Below are 20,923 nucleotides of genomic sequence, written 5' to 3'. Positions count from 1 at the left end.
TAGCAAGAACGCACAGTGAAAAAGAATTTTCAGTGCTAAAACTGGCGTATTGCGGAGCTCTCTCAACAAGTTCTCTCTAAAGTTGTGCTAGTTTCTCCATAGGCAATCTAGGGCTCCATGTCCATAAATAACACGACGTTTTAACAGAGTCTAACGAAAGAAATAAAATATTTGTAGCCTTTGAATAATATTACACAACCTGCAAAAGCTTAAAGCCAAAGGAATATCTCAGGTTTACCAAAAATATAAATTCATGCAACATCATTAAACGTAGTATAATTTGTGTGTTCTAAGGAAGAGCTTTCAAAAACCAAGTTTATTCTTTTGATTACATAACAGGGAAACTGAACCTCTCTTCCTAGAGAACAAAAAATACACTGGCATTACTAGAATCTGTGTGCAATAGAGGTGATTATATACTAAATGGCCCATGTCTGTATGCTGATAATAACTTACTTAGGTATGAAGTCTGATCAATTTCTGAAATGTTTCCTTTACAGTGGGTGGCAGATAATAGCAGTCCCACCAGTTTAGGGGACTGAATCGAGGTGGCTACCCTGTGCCTCTAACACCAGCTTTTCCCTTGCCCCTCTCTTCCTATACACCCAAAGATCCTCAAGAGAAGGAATGAAGAATCTTTTTCTTCATTACAGTGCCTAGCACACTGCCTGGCACAGGGTAGGCACTCAGCAAATAAAAGTACTGGCTTTAATGAATGTGTTCAATAGAGCAGGTCAAACTGGCTATTTTTAATCCCCAAGTTTTATGTACCTTTAAGGCTCTCGCTTTTTGCCTACGCTGGATGGTTACAAATATCCTTTTTGTTTGTCCTAAGCAAATCTCTCATGATTAACCAATTTTTGTTCACAATAAGGAAATAAAAACAAGATGTTTATTCTACTCTGCTCTAACTAGTTTTGTTTAGACCAATATTGGTTCAAATCAAACTTAATTCTGTTTTCATTGCCTGTCTTAATACGACCTGACAAATACACTTTTGTCTTTTAAATATGCTTTAGAATAATGCCTGTTGGGTAAATTAAGCGCCTTGGAATCTTCCTTTATTTAATACTTATTATGATAATAGGCATTCAGCATTCAGGGATTAGCAGGAATCCACAAACCTAACTGCAAACGAAACTGCATTGGCTAGGAATAATTTTTTTTTAAAGATAATGTGATCAATAGATAATATGTTTCAAGTTTTAAATTTTTTGATAATCAGCCATCGTGCTAATGAGGCCAAAGCCATAAGCTTAATCTGTACATGTGTAATTAATTACTTTTGTTTTGTAGCATGGACTGTACTCTCAGCAGACAAGTATGATGCTAAACCCATAAGAGAATGAATATGGGAGAACTGAGACCAACGCAGATCCACTGAGTTTACTCAAACAGTAGACACCATATTATTAATCTAGGTATGAATTCACAGGCCACAGAAAAATTCTTTCAGGTTGAAGATTTCTTTCAACATATTTGGGATTGTATGCTATTTATAACCCTAACAACTCCCCAAATATCAATATTAAATATAGTTACATACTAGCATTCAATTTCTAAGGCATGGCTATATTAATAGTCCTGTTATGTAAGTAGAATTAATAAAATCATGATTAAGCAATCTAAGTTAAGATCAAATCACAGGAAGATAGCTACATGTTTACCATTAATTTTTAAGTAGCAGTAGGCAAACTATACAGCTTTTGGGTTTCTCTTCCTGGAGGGGTTTTCAGGAAAAGCGTTTTTTGCAAATATAAGATACCACTACCAAATAAGATTGTCTTGGAGATTGTTTCTTAAATTACTAATTATAAAATATGCATCCTTGTGTGCAGTGCTAACACTGGTGTGCAGTGCAAGAATCCACTGGAGACCTCCTTGGAAGTGCCCAAGCCCCAGGCCCATTCTCTGAGATTGTGTTTTTGCTGGTCTGAGGCAGAGTCCAGACAGCTGTATTATGAAGCAGCACACATTTTAGTTATGCACATGAAATTCTGGTTCAGCTTTGATACTCTGCCATAAGCTCAATACATTCACCTGGAAAAGCAGTTTAAGTTTTGTGACCATCGCTTTGTATGGCAATCTGCCCACTTTCCTGATAGACAGATAAGACGTGTTTGAAGGTATGTAAAGTGGTTATTGTCCCCAAATCCCGTGCATGGCCTTTATTTTTAAAAAGACAAGCTAAAAATAAAGTCGGCATTAATAGCATAAGAAATATCTGTTCCAGATGCTCATCTGAAAAGAAGTACCTAATGCAACTGGGTCTGGGTTGACGGGACTCTGCTGCCTGGAGTGGCTGCTGCTACTGCTCCCGCCTTTTTTTAAGTCCTCGGCATCACTGTACCGCCGGATCCAGTAATTGAGTTCCTCCCGGTCTGCTTCCTGACATCGCCTTAATACGGTGAGAGATCGCCTTGTTTTTTCTACCATGTCCATTATGCAGTTTAATAGCTATGTGAGAAATAGGGCAAAAGGGAAAAACACACAAATTACCACAAATTAAAGACTTTGGTGGGGAGTGAAACTATTTCAGGACAATGAAAGATGCAATTTTATCCTTTGAAGGCTTCAGTCTAATATTTTCAATGGTTGGGTTTGAAATTCAGACCCATCATATGAAAAAGTTCAATGGGAATAAGAAGAAAAAGTAGGATGTATGAACATGAGTCATGACAGAGAGATTTCACCTGAAGGCATTACAGACAGTAAATCTACCACTGTAAATACTAATCCCATTACTGGATAAACTAAATGACCCTTTCACAGTAAAACAGTAGCCCACTAATCTGGCTTTGAGAATTCCTTTCCATGATCTAAACATTTAAGTGGCTTTCATATCAATTCAGAAATCAAATCCTATATTCCACTTTACACATTCTCACTCATTATTTTTTTCAAGGAGAGCAGGAAACACAATACCTTCAAAGCATCACCAAGCTTTTATTTTATCACATAACCTCACTTTAGCTGTTTTCAAAACATTTTTTAACTTAAGTGATTACTGATGTCTTACATGGTCAAGATGTTTCCATTCTTCTGCCCATTCTCTGTCTGTTAGTCTGTGATCAATCATTTCTTCTTGACGTGTGCCATGCAACCCTACAAATGTAGAGAAGTCGTCTCAATGACCTCAAAGCATTCAGTACACAATCCATATGCACACAGGCACATAGCAAGGGCTATGTGGGTAAACTCAATGACATGAGAATATATTTGATTTTGAATGGAGACATGAGTCATACTTAGATTCAGAATTGCCTTATGGGTTCCTCATAAAATGATAAAATGTTAGAAATGGAAGGAATTTTAGATGTCATCTAGTCAAAAATCCTTTATTTCACACAGAAGAGACAGAGTTAAGTAACCTTAAGTCCAGGTTATTCATATAACATTCCCTAAGTAAAAATTAATATATCCTAACTCTTAATAAACAAGAAACCACAAGTAGACATTAGGTAGTTTCAAAATATAGCTGTCCTGTATTAAAAACAAAGACAGTGTAAGTCATTTTACATGAGCATGGATATGTTTTTCCAAAACAACCATGCTAAAATTTTTTTCACATTTTAGCATTGTACACATGAATACAATCCTAACCACTTATACTTCTATGATAAAATTAGGTCATGAAGAGAGGAACAACATGAGACTACATATATTCATTCAATTTATCAAAAAAAAATTTAAAAAAACTTAAATTGGACATCATTAAAAGACATAATTTGGCAAATACCATAAATCCAAGCCTTATTTGAAATCCATAAGTATTAATGCTCTTTAGCATCATAGTTAAGATACTACTATGAAAAAGTAACATGAAAATGTCTACCAAGTGGAGCATCATCGGTATTGATGAAAGTGACCAGTTAGCTGAAATGCTCATGAAAATAGGAAGTAAATGTGTCTCACTAAAAAGATAGGATGGAAGGCTCTGACCAGAGAAACCTGGAAATGTGTTGCTACGCTTACAGATTCATTTTACATTATACTGTAAAGGAAAGGCATTGGGCTATGGCAATACTTTCCATTTTAAATGATCAAAACTATGCTTTTGGGTTGCCAATTCTCACAATTTTACTTTCAACAGCAAGTCGAGTCTGGTGTGGTTTGGGCTTCTAAACACCTGGGGGCTCCTTCCCTGTGTGGGCCTTATATAAGAACTAAATGATAATACGAGTTATAAGATGTTACATTCCACTTTCTGTGAAATTGGAGTGGTTAGAAATCCCTTCTTAGAAGCATGTTTGCCTGGCTTCTGGCTGGGGCTCAGCTTCCCAACCTGTTGGAATGGCCACCCAGCAGCCTGTTACCCTTTACGAGAAATAGAAATCCCTCCTTTTAGCTGACTTAGAGAAATAAAGATGAGTCACATGACTCATTTCAGCCAACCATGAAATACAATTTCATTTATAGCTGATGGAAGTGAACAAATTTATGACAGCTCTTTCTCAGACTAAGTACAAAGCTAAATATAAAACACTTTGGGGCTGGGTGGGATGGCTCACACCTGTCATCTTAGCACTTTAGGAGGCCAAGGTGGGAGGATTGTTTGAGCCCAGGAGTTCAAGACAGCCTGGGCAACATACCCATACTCTATCTTTACAAAAACTAACAAAATAGCCAGACATGGTGGCATGTGCCTGTAGTCCTAGCTACTCATGAGGCTGAGATGGGAAGATTGCTTGAGCCCAGGAGCTTGGGGCTGCAATGAGCTATGATTGTGCCACTGCACTCTAGCCTGGGTGACAGAGTGAGTCCCTGTCTCAAAACAAACAAACAAACAAAAAAACCAAAAATCACTAAACACTTTGCACCATTTTCTTGCCTAATTAGAACATATTCCGAGATACATTTTAAAAGTTAAAATTGTCAATGCCACCTATTGGTAAAAAAGCAAAAGTGCAAATATGTTTTACTAATTTGCATAATAGAAAAGACACTGGCGAAAAGTAATATTTAGTTACTGCTCTGTTTGTTGTGATTATTTCAAGTTGAAATGTTTGCAAATATGTAATTTTTGTTGACTTATTTGTTGCCTGTGTTTTAGGGGAAAAACATTACCGTTAAAATTAGTCATCACAGAAAACCAGAGAGTGATAAGGATATAAATGTGACAGTGATTTTCATGATAGAGACATCTGAATATTTGCCTTTAACGACACAAACTCCAGAGGTCTCAAAAGTTTCAAAAATTCAGCAGACTAAATCAATGATACAAGCTCTTAACACCTGGAATAATATTAATGAGCAAAAGGATGTCTGTGACTAATGGGATTCCAGCATTTGTGAAACAGTGCTAAGCTCCATCTCATTCTTTAAATAACAAGTACATTAGAAACATATTTGAGCCCAAGTACATTGTGAAAAAATATAGGATTTGTTTGCTGCTTCTGAACACTGAAAGTCATTTGTTAGAGTCAAATCTTTAAAAGGAAAAAAGTACAAATCAAAATTTTACATTTATTAATTTCTCTATTTCATATACATAAATTCTCAGCACCACAACAATTTTTATTTATATTCATAATACCAGAGTAACATACTAGGGGAAAATAGCTCATAATCATTAAAGAGCACATTTTCATATGTGCGAAACTAGACACTAATATTGAGTCTTAGGTGGTCTCAATCTTTTAGAAGATTTTAGCTAACAAGGCAAAAACTCTAAGCTTACTTATAAACTAATGCTGCTTACAAGTTATTTTTATTCAAGGATTCTAGTGAGTATATGTCCCTACACATAATAGGCATTTATAAATCATACTAGGCTAAGTATACCTTTATGACAATTTTTATATTCTCAAAATGGCAGTCTGATGTAACACCGTAATTTGTTACTCATATATCAAGATTTTATTTTACATTAACACACACTAAACTCTGCCAGACTTTAGGGATGGTTTAGTAGCTGCACATATTTATAGAGATTAGCACTATTAGTTTTATAAGCTAATATAATTAAAAGGTAAGGAACATGGTCTGAAGAAAATCACATAAAACCAATGGATACAGATATAATTCATAAAGGGATATTTTACATTACTAGATGAAAACATAATCATTGAACATAAGCATAATTACTTCCTTGCTGATTACTGTATAGTGCATTAGATCTAATATTTCATAAAATAGCATCTGCTGCCTAAGAAATAGGCCATTTCCTAGCACCTACAAAATGGGGTCTTTTGAACTGGTCTCACAGTGACCTGATGACTCTACTGCTGTTTAAAAACATACAATCATAGTTTTCAGTCCTTAAGTCATAAATGAATGGTAAGGCTTTTGTGTAGAAGTGAGTTGTTATCACGTTTGATTTTGGGGTCAAAAATATCAATCTAGACTAAGAAATAACATAATACTTCTGAAAACTCTTCAGAAATGGCACCTGAGAGAACATTAGACAGATTGGCTATTAAGAGAGCACAAATTATATGCTTAGCCATTTGTCTGACACACCATATAAATGTAGAAATTACTGCTGTGGGGAACCAGAACTACTAATTTACTATCTCACAACCAAAGCCTCAACCGCCCCTTCCCCTCACCCTGACTCTCCCCCCTCTGCTTTCTAAACATTTGGAGGGGTGTGTACAGAAAGGCAAAAAGATCCTACACACAGCAGCCTCCCTTTGGTGGCAATCTGATTGGAAACCTAAGGTATATTTCTGTATATCAGGCCCTGTCTACCTGTGGCTAAATAACCAAACAACAAACAAAAAAATACCATCACTACTAATCAAGCAGTGAATAACTGGCTGGCTGCGTTTCCCAGAGTTCTGTATCCTCAGCTCTGTTTTCTGGTTTTCCACATAGACTTCATCCCTTGTTCTTTCCAGTATCCTGCCCACCAAGTCACCATGGCAGGAGAGTTTGCCAGCACTAGTTATGAGGTAGAAAAAGTCCTGCCGTTGAGGGACAGGGACACAGGATATAGAAAAAGAAAAAGGGGCTGACTGCTGCTCTCAATTTGCTGTCACCAAAAATTAGGAAATGAAGGTGCCCTCGCCACAGAGTACCTACTAATCCTCTGATACCATCACCTCAACCACTGATCATGCATCAAAACTTACCTCATTCACCTTCCTTCTCATTTTTCATGGCAGATACTTGTTCTTTAGAAGGCAATGTCCCCTAAACGCTTTACTTCCAATAAATACTTTTATGCAAAGAAGGAATGAACGCAGCCAAATAGAACACATATTTGCCCAAATTCACTTCTTCAGTATTTCGATATTTGACCCAAATTTGTCAACACTAACTTTAATTACTGGCATTTTCAAGAAAATAAAGGTACCAAAATCATTCTTCCAAGGAACATCTGTCAAGTTAAGCCACAGTTAGAATGCCATATCATATTTTGCAAATATAGCATATCAAGGAGGCAGAAAAAAATCACAATGAACTTGGATACTATCTGAAATAAAAGATATAATGAGAGAAAAAAATGGATTTTTAAGAAATATTTGTGGCAGGCAGACTGCATATGAAGTCTCACATGTTTAAAAAAAATTCAACGTAAAAATTCATTTTGCATTTGTTACCACCAATGAGGGTTTTGTATTAACTTAGATGCTCCCCCTGCAAAAAAGTTAACCTGATGTCTTAAAGAATGTAAGTGACTAAGAGAAAGAGAGCACAGCTCTTGGAGCACATATTAATACCAATCAAGTTTCCTCATAAAGGAGACAACATAAAGAAAGATAATTTTTATTCCTATCACAGAGTTCAAGCCTCAAGTTCAGCTGAGAGGTAATGACACACGTCTTCAAGCATACAAGCCCATCAGAAGTGAACAGATAGATCCTTCAGTCTTACCCATAGGTCTGTTTCTGTCCCTGAGGTCCCTGTGGCTGGGGTGTCGATAGGAGTCCCTGTAGTGGTGGGCAATGGCCATATCATCCAAACGGTAATGCTGAGGTGGAGGTGGGGTGGGGTGAGGCAGGCCATTGGGCTGGTAGGATAAGCCGTTATTTGGACTGTACCGCTGGCCTGGGCTAATAGTGCATGGTCGCTTGCTTGGATGTTCTGAGTGCAAAGGCTCTCTGTCAAAGCCATTTTCTTTGGTTCTGAAGAAGGAAAAAAAAAAAAAAAAAACGAGTTTGTTTCATCAAGTACTCAGAAACCAGCAAAGTTCAGTCACTCATATTTGAGCCTGTAATATAAACAGAATATTCTTTTATTGGCCAGAAACATTCTAAACTCAGCTTCCCAGAAAAACATACAGGAATTCACTGAAACCCACACTGAGACCAAAATGACCATAAGACTGCGCACAGTAAATTCACACCTAACAGGTACACTGCACATTATCTGGGGGAGGGGCACACTTACAACTTTGACTTAAACGGTACAAAAGCAATTTACGGAACCAAAACATTTGTACCCCCAAAATATTCTGAAATTTAAAAAAAAAGAAAAAGAAAACACCCACTTTTTAAAATTATAATTACTTTGGAAAAAAAGACTGCACACAGGAGAAAATGCTTTGCTTCTTATCAAATTAGCAAACATCTTTTCAGCTGAAGTTCAAGGGGTTAAGTCACAAATAGAAGGAAACTCAGTCTCCTTCTGAAGAAAACATTTTCATTCAAAAGAGTACTTGATTCTAACAAGCTACCCTAAGACAGACTGTATCTGGTGAAGATTCATCAAAGCAAAACATCACCACTCTTTTGATGAATACTTTAGGTACACAGATTTCTTCTAGTATCTGACTTTTGTGTCAGAACATCTAAGAACTGTGTGGTCCAATACAGTAGCTACATGTGGCTGTTTAAATTAAAACGTTAAGTTAGTTAAAATTAAAAAAAGCCTAAAATTCAGTTCATTAGTAGCAGTAGCCACATTTCAGGTGCTTTGTAGCCACCTGTGGCTAAGTGGCTATGGTATCGGACTGCACAGATATAGAACATGTCCATCACCATAGAAAGTTCTACTGGAAAGTAGAGACCAAACTGTGCAAATACAGCGAGCAATGCAGTGTGTGGGACCCTGACGTGATCCTGAGTCACCAAGACAATGAGCAGTTGTACAGAGCTAGCTGGGACTAGAAGGAAGATCTAGGTCAACCCCCTCAAAGTTGAGGAAACACACACCCAGAGAGCTTGTGTATCCTGTCGAAGGTTATCAGGTACAGGCAGGACAGGCACACCCTGACTGCACGTCATCGTGTGATGCACAGAACTTTGAACTTGGCTTTCCCAAGGGATGTATTCCATAAATGAGACCTGATAACTAATCACGGTTCCTCGATTCTCAAACAAAAGTGGGGCTAAAGAGATCTTTCCTGGCTGAAATCTTTTCTGGCTCTATTGAACCCATTATACTCAATAAGATAGGAACAAACCATATTCAACTTTGGAGTCACAGCTCCAGAACTTGGCAGCTGGCTCTCCTCACAGGACCAGCACTTTATCCTTAGACTAGTGGTGACATCCATTTTCCCAGGGAAATTTTCTCATAAGAATTCTACCAATTTACAGTGGCTGCGGATTTCCATGCGACTTTTTGATTTAGAGTGGTAAAACAATTGCACAGAGGGTGCGTAATTTTTCTACTTTCCTAGCATCTAGTGACAGTCTTTGATAATACTGGAGGGATCTGAGTGGAAACTGAATCAACAACAGAGATTATCCAGGCAACAGGATTCTACAATGGACCATCCTTTATGTCCCTTTTGGGTGGAGCCCCAGTGGCAATTTATACACACCAGGTTGGGAAGGATAAAGGCATTAGAGACAGAAGGTATAGGCATAGAAAGAACTGAGGGAAAGTCTGCAGAGTTTAACGTGAAAGTACGTGGCCAATACATAAACGCACGGTTCTGAGACAGGCAACTGGCCACATTGGAAATGACAGCAGAGTATGGCCCCTATGGTAGTGGTGGCCAGAAATCTCAATGCTGCTCCCATCAAAGTATGTGTCTTCACTAAAACATACTGACTCCATACATATTGATCGTTGCTAACAGACTAAAATATCCAATATAGCTCAGACATTACCTAAATGCATTGCTTTAAAATAATTTTTAAAAGTGAAACATTGTAGGTATTGATTTATCTTCTAGGAATATTTCTGTGAGATTCTAATCTGTATTTTCATATCCTATACATTTCTGAATAATACATAAACATTCAATGCATGTTACCAGTGTAAATTAGTTGGAAAATACTGAAGACTATTAGTAGCTATGAACATAATGCTAGCACAGCACCTACCTTACTGGCAGTGTGGTGTAATGGAAAGAGCACTGGACTGGGAATCAAGAGACCAAAGATCTAGTCCTGGCTCTTCCACAACTAGCTGTGTGACCTTGGGCAAGTCACTTAACCTCTCTGGACCTCAGTTTGCTCATCTGTAAAATGAAAGGGTTGGACTAGATCAGTGGTTTTCAAACTGTGCTACCTGAGGTGCTTAACAGATGCTGCAGGCAGTGAGGAACTTTTCCTCCAAACAATAAAGATTATCAAGATTTAAAGGGCCAGATGAACCCACTTATCTGTTTTAAGAATTGGGGTTCCACCTAAGGTTTCATTTTTAAAGAAAAAAGTCTGCTGCTAAAATCAAGTTTGAAAACCACTGGACTAGGTGATTTCTGAGGTCTCTTTTGCAAACTCTGTAATTCAATTCTTCTATATTTGCATCAATATTATGGATATGCAGATCAAAACACACAGGGCTGATGGTCCTCGGGCCAAACTGTAAGTGTCAACTCAACCACTTTAGCCAAGTTCTCCGTTTTTTGCTTTGAACAGTTTATTATTTATAGGTTAAACTTTGAGCAAAATAGAAAATATCCTCTAAATATCTCAGTGCAGCCCCTGTAGCGTTTCTAAATATCAAAACATCTTTGACCTATTTGAGTCAAACCACCCCAAGCTACTGGTTTTGTCTCTCCTTGCTCAATAATAACCACCACCAACAACATACAACATTGGAAGAATTCTTACAACTTTCAAATGGTTGGATATGTCCTTTATCTTCTTCCTTAGATCGCCCTCTGCTATTACTTCAATGACCCAATTATATGAAAAAAAGAGCAATTTTTTTTCTAAAACAAGTAAAATGATATCCTGATAAGAGGCAGGCTATGTCCTGAGTCTGTCTTCTCATTTTTTTAATATCAGGTCCTTGCTGTCCTATCCTAGGTCCCATCATTCTGATAGCTGTTAAAATAATAAAGCTCATCACCACAGAGATAGTTATATTTTACCAGTAAAGCTTTGAAACTTTCACAACCCATAGAAATAAAGTTATGAACGGTCTCCCTGGTGCTTCTTGGAATCATTCATATCTACTTATAAGGCCAACCCTATTCAAAGAAGGTATGTCCAGAAAGTTAACTCAACAACTTAATTACTATTTGTCTGTCTGCTTCTTAGAAATGCCCACATCTGCACGTCATTTACTTCAGTGAATTCCATATTTGCATTTTTATCTGTTGCCCTTTCCAAAATGTATTAGGTAAAACTAACAAATACTTTTCATTGTCCCATACCAGCATAGCCTTGAAATAACTCAAATTCTAGTGGGAACTATGTCATGTTTCATAAATTTCTGGGAGGTATGTTTTGGTTTTTTTTTTTTGGCTTCGAAAAAAGAATTTTTATTCCATGATGAGATTCAGTTTATTTGGTAGACCTATTTGTGAGATTTAAGGTATAAAAGTTTTTAAAATCTACACAAGGATATTCTCCCTCCCTACCAGGAGATGTTTTCTTGAACATAATCTAACCACTTCACCATTTAGATCCCAATCTCTTCTCTCTCAAAGTCTAATATCCTAAAGGCAGAAGACGCCTAGGACTCAGCTGTGTGACCTCCAGTTACTTAACTTTCTAGCTTCAGTTTCCTGCCCACTAAAATGTGACTAATAGGAAACAATACTTAACAGAAACAACTTAAGAAGCAACTTTACCTCCCCTCAGGCTGTTTTTTTCCAGTTCCTCAATAGCAGAGGCTATAAACAAACTATTTTAGAAAAAAACAAATATCTCTGGGAGGCCAAGTAGGGTGGATTGTTTGAGCTCAGGAGTTCGAGATCAGCCTGAGCAAGAGCGAGACCCCGTCTCTACTATAAAAATAGAAATTACCTAAACAACTAAAAATACATAGAAAAAATTAGCCAAGCATGGTGGCGCATGCCTGTAGTCCCAGCTACTAGGGAGGCTGAGGCAGGAGAATTGCTTGAGCCCAGGAGTTTGAGGTTGCTGTGAGCAAGGCTGATGCCATGGCACTCTAGCCTGGGCAACAGAGTGAGACTTTGTCTCAAAAAAAAAAAAAAAAAAAAGAAAAGAAAAGAAAAGAAAAAAACAAATATCTTTTAAAAACTCTACATGAAATATTTAAAAAGTCATGATTGGCTAGGATGCACTGATAATCCCTTGGTAACATTTGTATAAAATAGCAAAGAAAGGGGAAAGTATGAAAAAAATCTATTATAAAATCATGATGATAAGTAGAATAAGAAGATAAATCTCTTTATGGAGGTGTAATTTTTTTTTCCTAGATTAAGATTTTTAAAAAAATGTGAGGAAATATCACTATAAAAATTGTTCTGGGGGAGGCAAATTGGTAGAGCATAACAAACCTTAGAATGGGAAGGAAGAAACTTAAATTGTAATCTTGGTCCTGTTACAAATAAATAATGTGCCTTAGAGGCTCACTTATCTGAGTTTAACAGGCATTTCAAAATGAACATGTCCAAAGTGGCATTTTTCTCTTGTGCTTCCTGTACCACCTTGTATGAAACCTTGTCACCCAAGTGGAAAATTAGAAGTCACTACAACTTTCTTCTCCAAATCCATGTTCTATTGCTGATCTCTTGAACATTTCTACACAGGTCCCTCTTTTCCTGCCCCAGGTCAACTTTGTCGTGGCCCTACCATACCACTGTCCCACTCTGCCAGCATCTCCCAGAGCCAGAAGCCCTGCAGACCTGTCTGCCGTTCGCCTCAACAGCCAAGTCCCATCCCTGGACCATGCTCTCTAAAACATGAGTAGGAGACGCTGGATCTAAAATTCCCTTGAGGTCTAATATTCTTTATTTTATTTTTATATTTTATAAGTCTGTATCTAAATCTTAGGAGATATCAGTTCTGTTGAGAAAAGACCAAAGCCATTAACAACTTAACATCACACACATCTTCCTTCCCTTTTTGAAAACATGCAGTTTGTTAAGATTTCCACACAAGGGCCAGACATTGAATCAAAGGGGGGAAAATCACTCTGGTCATCATATTTTCAAAGCATAATTCAGCAAAAGCTCTCTTCAGAAATTGTTAGGAAATAGGTGAGTTTAGATAAGAATTTCACATAATGCATTTTTATTGGCATTGAATAATATATCTGAAATAAAATATATTACAAATTCCCCTGCCTCCTTAAAAAGAAAAGTAAACCTAATTCCTCATGACAACCTGTGGTAGTTTGTTTTGCTATTGCTCTGGAGGAAGTAGGACATTTAGAGGGTGAAGAACAGAGAGCTGAACGCTACAGCACCATCACTACTGGACCAGATGGAAAGAAGCACCTTTAATCTCTCCATCGCTAAACAACCGCCTGGGGGAGAGAACTTTCTGAGCCACATGCTAATACCTTTAGAAGTAAATAAGAGGCAGGTGGATGTTTGCTACTCCAGAAACACAAACACAATGCCTACACCTTTGAGGATTGCAATATGCAGACCTCGGGAGCCAGCTGAGCCTCCCCCTGCACCAGCGAGAAGGTAGAATGCTTCCGTCACATGTCTCCCGAGGATGGCCACCTGCTCCACGGACACTGCCTATTCCTAGCTGCTTCCCTTGCCTTTCCTAATCCATGCCACTGCTGAAGTATTCAATTCCTACTGCTCCTGCTGTTTGGAACAATGCTTTCTTAGTCTGATCTGTCATCTGTACATTATAATCGGAGCCCTCCACTCTTTTCTGGTCAATGAACCAATGGTGGCATTTGGTTGCTGGGCTGTTCAGGGCTATTTTCATTGTTGTATGTCACAGATGCATTTCAAAAACCAAATAAATAAATAAAGATTCTTGGGGGAGAGACTGTTTAGTATAATACTAAAAATGACTTCAAATTAAATTTAATTTGAATTATTTGTTCAAGCGGTGTTTCTGTTTCCTGTTTTGCTTTAGGTCCCCAATATGTGTCATGCACGATCCTGAGCTTTAGTGGGAATATAAAGATAAGTGAGACATGATCCCCAGCCCTCTATGAGATTATGATTTAGTGACAGAATTCAATTTTTTTTTTTAACACAAAAACAATTTAATTGGAGCTTTAAAACTTCTATACTTTCACACAGGACCTGTATATGGAAGGTATCACAAAAACAGTACAAAAGTGGTATATGGGAGATCAGAGGGAGAGATGATTACTCCAGAATATATACTCAAACGAGCAGAAGGTTTGCAGTCACATGGAGTTGGCCTCAAATTTGGGCTCTGCTATTTGCTGGCCATATGAACCCAAGAGGCTTAACCCTCTAAGAGCTGCAGGGTTTTTGTCTGCAAAATGGAGGATTATATTAGAGAGGCCTACTGGAAAGAAGCTATACAAAGAGCCTAATACATATTTGGCATTCAATAATTTAATCAAAGCAGTTTGTTTTCAAGGTAGGGCATTCAGAGGCTGCTGGTATATAATCATAGTTATAAGAGCATGGGCATTTAAGTCAGAGAACCTAGGGTTAGAATCCCATCAGTGCCTCTTATGTGACTTCAGACACATTATGCAGCCTTTTTGAATCTATGCAATAGGACTGTTAGGAAATAAGTGCTATATATTAATTTGTAAATTATTTAGCATAGGGCCTGGAATATCCTAAGTGCTCAGTAAATAGTAACCATTATTGTAGTATTTATGATTGGGAAGCCTTCATTCAAATAGTATATATTGAGTTAGGCTGTGAAATATGAATAAATTATGATATATTAGAACTAGGAGAGAGAGCAGAAACCATCAGTGGGAATACACACAAAGGCATGAAGAGTAGTCAGTAAAGTTAGACCCTAAGAGAGCAGCAAGACATCACACTAACAAGTTAAGGTTGAGGCTGGAATGTGGAGAGACCAAAATGTCCTCTATAACCCTGCCCTTTCTTTAACAAATGAATGTAATTTTATGCTATTTACTAGAAGTCTTCACAACTGATGTGACTAATGTTTAAAAAATCATTTCTACAGGGATGATTACTCACTTCTTGCAACTGAGGAATGCATAAAAGATGCAATGCAAAACAAGAATGTATGAATATAAAATCCCTACATTTTTCCCATAGACTACTGAATGCAGTAGATTATACCAATTTAAATCTTATTTGCATAGTCAGTTTATTCTACAATTCCTTGTAAAGTGTACGTACCTTTTAGACAAACAAAAAGTGAAATCCTAGTCATTTTACAGAAAAAGAAAAATTGACCTAGTCAGTTTAGTTGGTGTGTACTGTGATGACAAATCTTACATATACAACCACATGGTTTCGAAACAACTGCTTTCTGACCCTCCAACCTTCAGCATTTTCTAACGTATGCAGCAAGCCCAGGAAACCTGGCTGACTACAGATCTTCTATCATTACCAAGCTATACAAAATCTCAGAATGTCTGGCATTTACCCACTTGAGCAAGTATAGAAAATAAATAAATAACAGATAGTAAGAGGGGGAAAATACTCAATTCATAGATGAGCTTTCCTTATTTAAAGTCTGCACATTTAAAGATATGTTGTAACTAGAGGATTTCAAGTATGTTGAACATGCTTGTTCCTCCACTAAAAAGCTTTGCAACTTTAGAAAAGTTCTTTGGGCCTTAGTTTTCTCAAGTATAAAGAGAAAGGGGCCTGCTATACTCATAAGATCCCTCCCAGTTAACAAATTATATAATTTTAATGTTCAAGCAAATGTTTTTTTAAAATGATGTTTAATTCTTGAAGGAGGAGGAAATACTTGGGGGAGGAGAAAATTGATATTAACCCAACTGCATAGCTTTTGTGATAAAATTCTCAAGGAGGCTGAGGCAGGAGGATCACTGGAGCCCAGGAGTTTGAGGTTGCAGCGAGCTAGGATGAGGCCACTGAACTCCAGGCCTGGGCAACAGAGTGAGACCCTGTCTCAAAACAAACAAACAAAAAGTCTAGACATGTTAAATTGAGAGTAATGTAAAGCATAATTACATTAAAATGATGATATATAAGGAGGGGACTAATACTTAGCATCAATCATTTGAGATAGTGGAAGAAGAAAAGGAAAAAAAAAAAACCAAAAAACAATGTTACCCATACAAAAGCAAAGATCATTTTGGTTTGATCTCTTAAGCAAGAAAAATCCTGAGTCAGAAAAGTACAACAGGTGAGAACACAAAATTAAAGGCAAATTAGATCAAAAAGCTACAATATCAAGGCTGTGAGAAAAAAAAGCCAGCAATGATAATTAACCAAACAATTAATTTTTTAATCTTAATAATTTTAATCCATTCTGCAGTCTCAGAGAAATGAAACATTTATTAACTGTTCGTCTGCCTCCATGTGAAAGTGTTTGTGTCTTTACGAGCCATCGTGGTGAGCAGTTTAAAGGGTGCTCTTAACTTGTAGTCTCTGTGAAAGTGCTCACTCCGTTTAACTGGCCCCAAAAATGGCTCTCATTCCCTTCTTCAGCATCTCCCATCACAGAATGGCAAAAGAATAAAGATCTACTATAAATAATAAACTTTTACATATTAACAAATCAGAATTTTATATTACTTTCCCTAATATTTGGGGGGGAAAATAGCATGATTTTTAAATGCAAATTGTCTTTTTCTAATTCAGGTTCTACCATATTCTATCACAGACCTACAAATTCAGTACAATTGTTCAGGTACTCTCCCCAGAGCTATTCTTAAAAGAAAATAGGAAACATTTCATTGTTCCATATGGGAAGAAAAAGAAATGATTTCAGAGGCTTCCCTAGAGAATCCATTGCTCTGTAAATAACAATAGTGTAAAAAAAAAAAAAAGAAATAAAGAAATAAAGAAAAAACATAACCAGTGACAATCATATTTAAGGATGAGAAGAAAGTTAAATGTGCCAAATCCCATCCCTGAAACACGTGATGACTGTTTAGTACATTAGCTCAGCCATCGTCACAGAATTTAAGCCCCCAAAGTTGCAAACAAAATATAGAGTGCTCTTTTGTTCATGACATGTCATGAACAAATTACCAAAATGTGTTTTCTCCTCAGGTGTCAGTTTTTCCCTCTTTTAGTGACTGATGGCTCCCAGTGTTATTACAGAAACAGATTGATCTTTTTAATGAGCCAGTTTAATAGACTCCAAAATCTCACCGTGGCTGCTCATCCATGTCAGACCATATGCACCAACAAAACATTCAGTAAAACAAAAAAAGCTCTGCTGTCAGACAGCTCCATGCTCTATAAAATTTCATATAGTAGATCTGGATATACAGATAAATAACCCGAGAAGAGGAAAATGCATATGCAAACAAGATGCAGAAAATATATGCAAAAAAATATACCGTAGAGGCCCATATTTTCTTGGCTCTGATCAAATTCCCACAAGATACAAGTGTATTTACACAACATATTCTCATTACCCTTCCTCCTAACTGTAAGGAAATCCATTTGCCATCTTTCCATTTCAACATATACTTCAGGGTTCTACTTGAAAAAGAATGTTCCATCCAAAGATCAACCATGTGAATTCCGACTCCAGCAACTGTCTGTGAGTAACCGAAGGGAGACTAGGACTGAAGACTCTTTGTAAGAGAGTTCTCCCTGACTGACTGCATACACATGCACACACAGCTACAGGGCATCGAAACAAGAATGCTGAGCATCTGTGGAATATAATATGAAGTTTTCATATCAATGTTAACATATTGCTCAGTGCTTATTTCAGGATTGTGCAAGGGAAGTCTAAAGTCATGGTACATTCAAAAATAAAATACCCAGGAAAGAGCTAGTGGGAAAATGGCTGGGAATATAGAGAAATGAATGAAACAAGTTTTCATATTCCCTGTTATGGTTATTTAGCAGTTACGAATTCCAGAACAGGTCATGTCCATTTTCAATTTTGCCTATAGGATTATCTTTACATTTTTCCTGGTTATCTAAACCATTCCCTGTTACACTTCCACACCCCAATTACCCCAAATAAATTTTCTTCTTCCCAATTTTTCACCCAGTCTCACCCTAATTCTTTTGTCATGTTATCCTGGAAACATAGAGCTGAAATATCTCAATACCTTCATGTAATACTTATTTCTTGCAGGGAAAATGGGCTCAGATCAGACAGGAATGCACATGTAAATCCCTGGGCTGCCCCTTAGTTTTCAGCATCATGTGGACACACTACTCATGCACCTGGATTAAGCAGTTCCCTTTAAAAGCTAAAAGGGAAATGCTAAAAGCTAAAAGTACTAAATGTTCTATTCGTTCTTAAATATGACCAAGAAAATACGATTTGCAAAAATAAGAAAGTAGCGCCTATTGGCAGCTCATATATGGAGATGGGTCAACAATATGTCAAAAGTAGACTAATATTTAACCCTGTGCTTTAGAAATTTTAAACTATTAAGAGGTTCTATGTTAAGAAGAGAAAAATTCCAGAGGCTGTAGCATAAAAACTACTTAACAGAGGATTAGGTAATAACTGCGTGTAAACTGGCTGACTTTTACTAACATTCTGATCTGCAAAGCAGCTAATATATTTAAGGGTAGCTAAGTCAGTCACAGATAGATGTCTCTGAGCAGCTCCAAAGATCATAAGCTCCTATGAATCTGGAATATAACTGTGCCAGAGTGTTAACCTCTCAAAGGCTATTACACCCATGCCTGATGAAATGCAGAAAAAGAGAATGGATAAGTAGGGAAAGAAAGTAAAGCATATGATAAATAAGTTTTTGAATATAGTTTCATTTTTAAATTCTCCATATTTCACAAATATTATGCAAAATGCTGCTAATCAGATTTTGCATTCCTATATCAGGAAATCATTACATACGAGGATGAAGTGTTCGTGAAAATTATCTTAATTAAGGTACATGGGAAGTTTCATGTGTATGCCTTGTTCAACAACTACTTTGTGTGGTTTAATGGAGAGGGAGCTTTATTTTACATTTCTTAGAATTCTCAGAAGAGCAGATTATCTAACAGAATAAATAGTAACTGATAAATAAAATTTTCAGCAACAATACCACCTATTAGCTCTGTTACACACTCTTACACTCACTCAGTTCATCTAGCTTCCCAGAAAATTTCTTTTGGTTCATACAGAAAACATATAGCTACTGTACTGTGTTTATTGAGAAACACATACCAACCAGCTTTCAAAACCATCACGTTTTAAGAAAATGTAGAACAGCAAATTTCAGAATATTAAAGTGTAAAACAAGTGATTAGATTTAATTACATAATAAATGAGAATTTTAATGCTGTTGTGTATCTAAAAATCATTAGTACTATTTGTAACACTTGACAAATCATTCATCTTCACCTATTAGCTTTAATATTACAAGCACCAAAGTTTAACCTGCACAAAAGCTGAACTGACACAGGCGAGAGATTCAAAACTCTGTAAAACCCCAGGCCAGGGCAAGAATCCCAAGATGGCCATGCTGGCTGATCGCCATCCTGCTGGAGATGTAGGCCAGCAGTTTAGGTGTGACACGAAACACATCTTCGTGTCGTAAGTATGAGGAAAAGGCGTAGGTGCATCCGGGATTCTCCTCCCCCTCACCTGTCTGGAGTTCGCCTCTTCCCGTTTTCGTTCACATCGAGAAGCAGCTCTGAGGAGTCAACAGGTGAGGTGGTGCTGGCATCCAGAAGCAGCTGTTCGTGCTGGGCGAGGTACTGGGCGGGGTTCTGTTTGGCCAGTCTTGCGCAGTGGAGGAGCTCACGCTGCAGCAGGGGCAAGTTGGCCTGCAAGGGCACGACAGGGATGAGAGGACAGACTGGAAGACTCCTGACCCATCGACCTAGTCCACCTGTTGAACGCTGGAGCGGAGTATGCAACGCAACTACATCAAAATGTCAAGTGTAGGCCACGGGTTCCACTCACCGCACAGTTCTCAGGGCTGGACTACAACGTGCCTTGACTGCCCCTGGGGTAAGATGTCTGACCTTTGTGTATTACCTCATCTGTCTTCCACTTCCTCAGGGAAAACAATGGGAGTGGCATTTATTATTTTCAAGGCCCCTTTATACTCGAATGTAAGTTCTACAGCATGTGAGGTTCTAGCTCCATCCATAAGAACTTTTGTTTTCCCCAAGGAAGATTGAGGGTAAGTGAAATACTACACAGTCCAGTTAATCTCAGAATAGGCTCCCTGACACATTCAGTTTTGTATTTAGTGACTCATAGAGATCAAATAGGCTAATCTTATGAAATATCATTAGTCAACTACTAACATCAAATGAAAATATATTAAGAAATGTAGAGATGAACATAGAGGTTATTTTTAATAATCATCAGATTCATATGACATTTAAGAAATGGCCTAGGTATGGTCAGATATTCCAGTTGGGATTCATGCACAAAGCAGCACATACTAGTGGTCTACAAAAGTAATCTGCTTTCTTTGTATCAACCTTATTCTAAGGAATATACGTATTTAACGTTAGAAGAAATCCTGTGTACCAATCTCCCTCATGGCCTAAGCCAGCACCTTGAATAAAGACTCTCTGAACAGTCTTATTGATAGGCTCATAGGTAACTGGCAATTTCAAATGTAATAAAAAAAAAGAGGCAATTTCATACATAGAAGGCATTAAAATGAAAACCTATGACAGCATTTTACTGTGAACTTACTCTGACATTATAAATCCTGGTTGTTGTTGCTTTCTCTCTTTCTTTCTTTCTTTTATTTTTATTATTTTCTTAGGAAAGTGAGAGGAAGAGAGTGGATATTAGGAGAGAGTGAA

At 37.4% G+C, this 20,923-nt stretch overlaps 1 protein-coding gene across 4 annotated transcripts in view; it reads right to left on the bottom strand.

Moving 5' to 3' along the window:
* The window catches only part of RUNX1T1 (RUNX1 partner transcriptional co-repressor 1), a 138,941-nt gene that overhangs the window by 29,396 nt on the left and 88,622 nt on the right, over window positions 1-20,923 (bottom strand). For all 4 annotated transcript variants that reach the window (XM_045561944.1, XM_045561941.1, XM_045561942.1 and 1 more), the window contains 4 exons: window positions 19,740-19,921; window positions 7,822-8,072; window positions 3,020-3,105; window positions 2,256-2,457 (listed from right to left, as the gene is read on the bottom strand). In XM_045561944.1, coding sequence (XP_045417900.1) covers window positions 2,256-2,457; window positions 3,020-3,105; window positions 7,822-8,072; window positions 19,740-19,921 — 721 coding nt within the window. The remainder of the gene's footprint in view (window positions 1-2,255; window positions 2,458-3,019; window positions 3,106-7,821; window positions 8,073-19,739; window positions 19,922-20,923) is intronic.

The sequence above is a fragment of the Lemur catta genome, chromosome 9, assembly GCF_020740605.2.
Source record: "Lemur catta isolate mLemCat1 chromosome 9, mLemCat1.pri, whole genome shotgun sequence".
Lineage (NCBI taxonomy): Eukaryota > Metazoa > Chordata > Mammalia > Primates > Lemuridae > Lemur > Lemur catta.
Note: the sequence above shows the minus strand (reverse complement) of the source record. Positions and strands in the feature narration are given on the sequence as shown.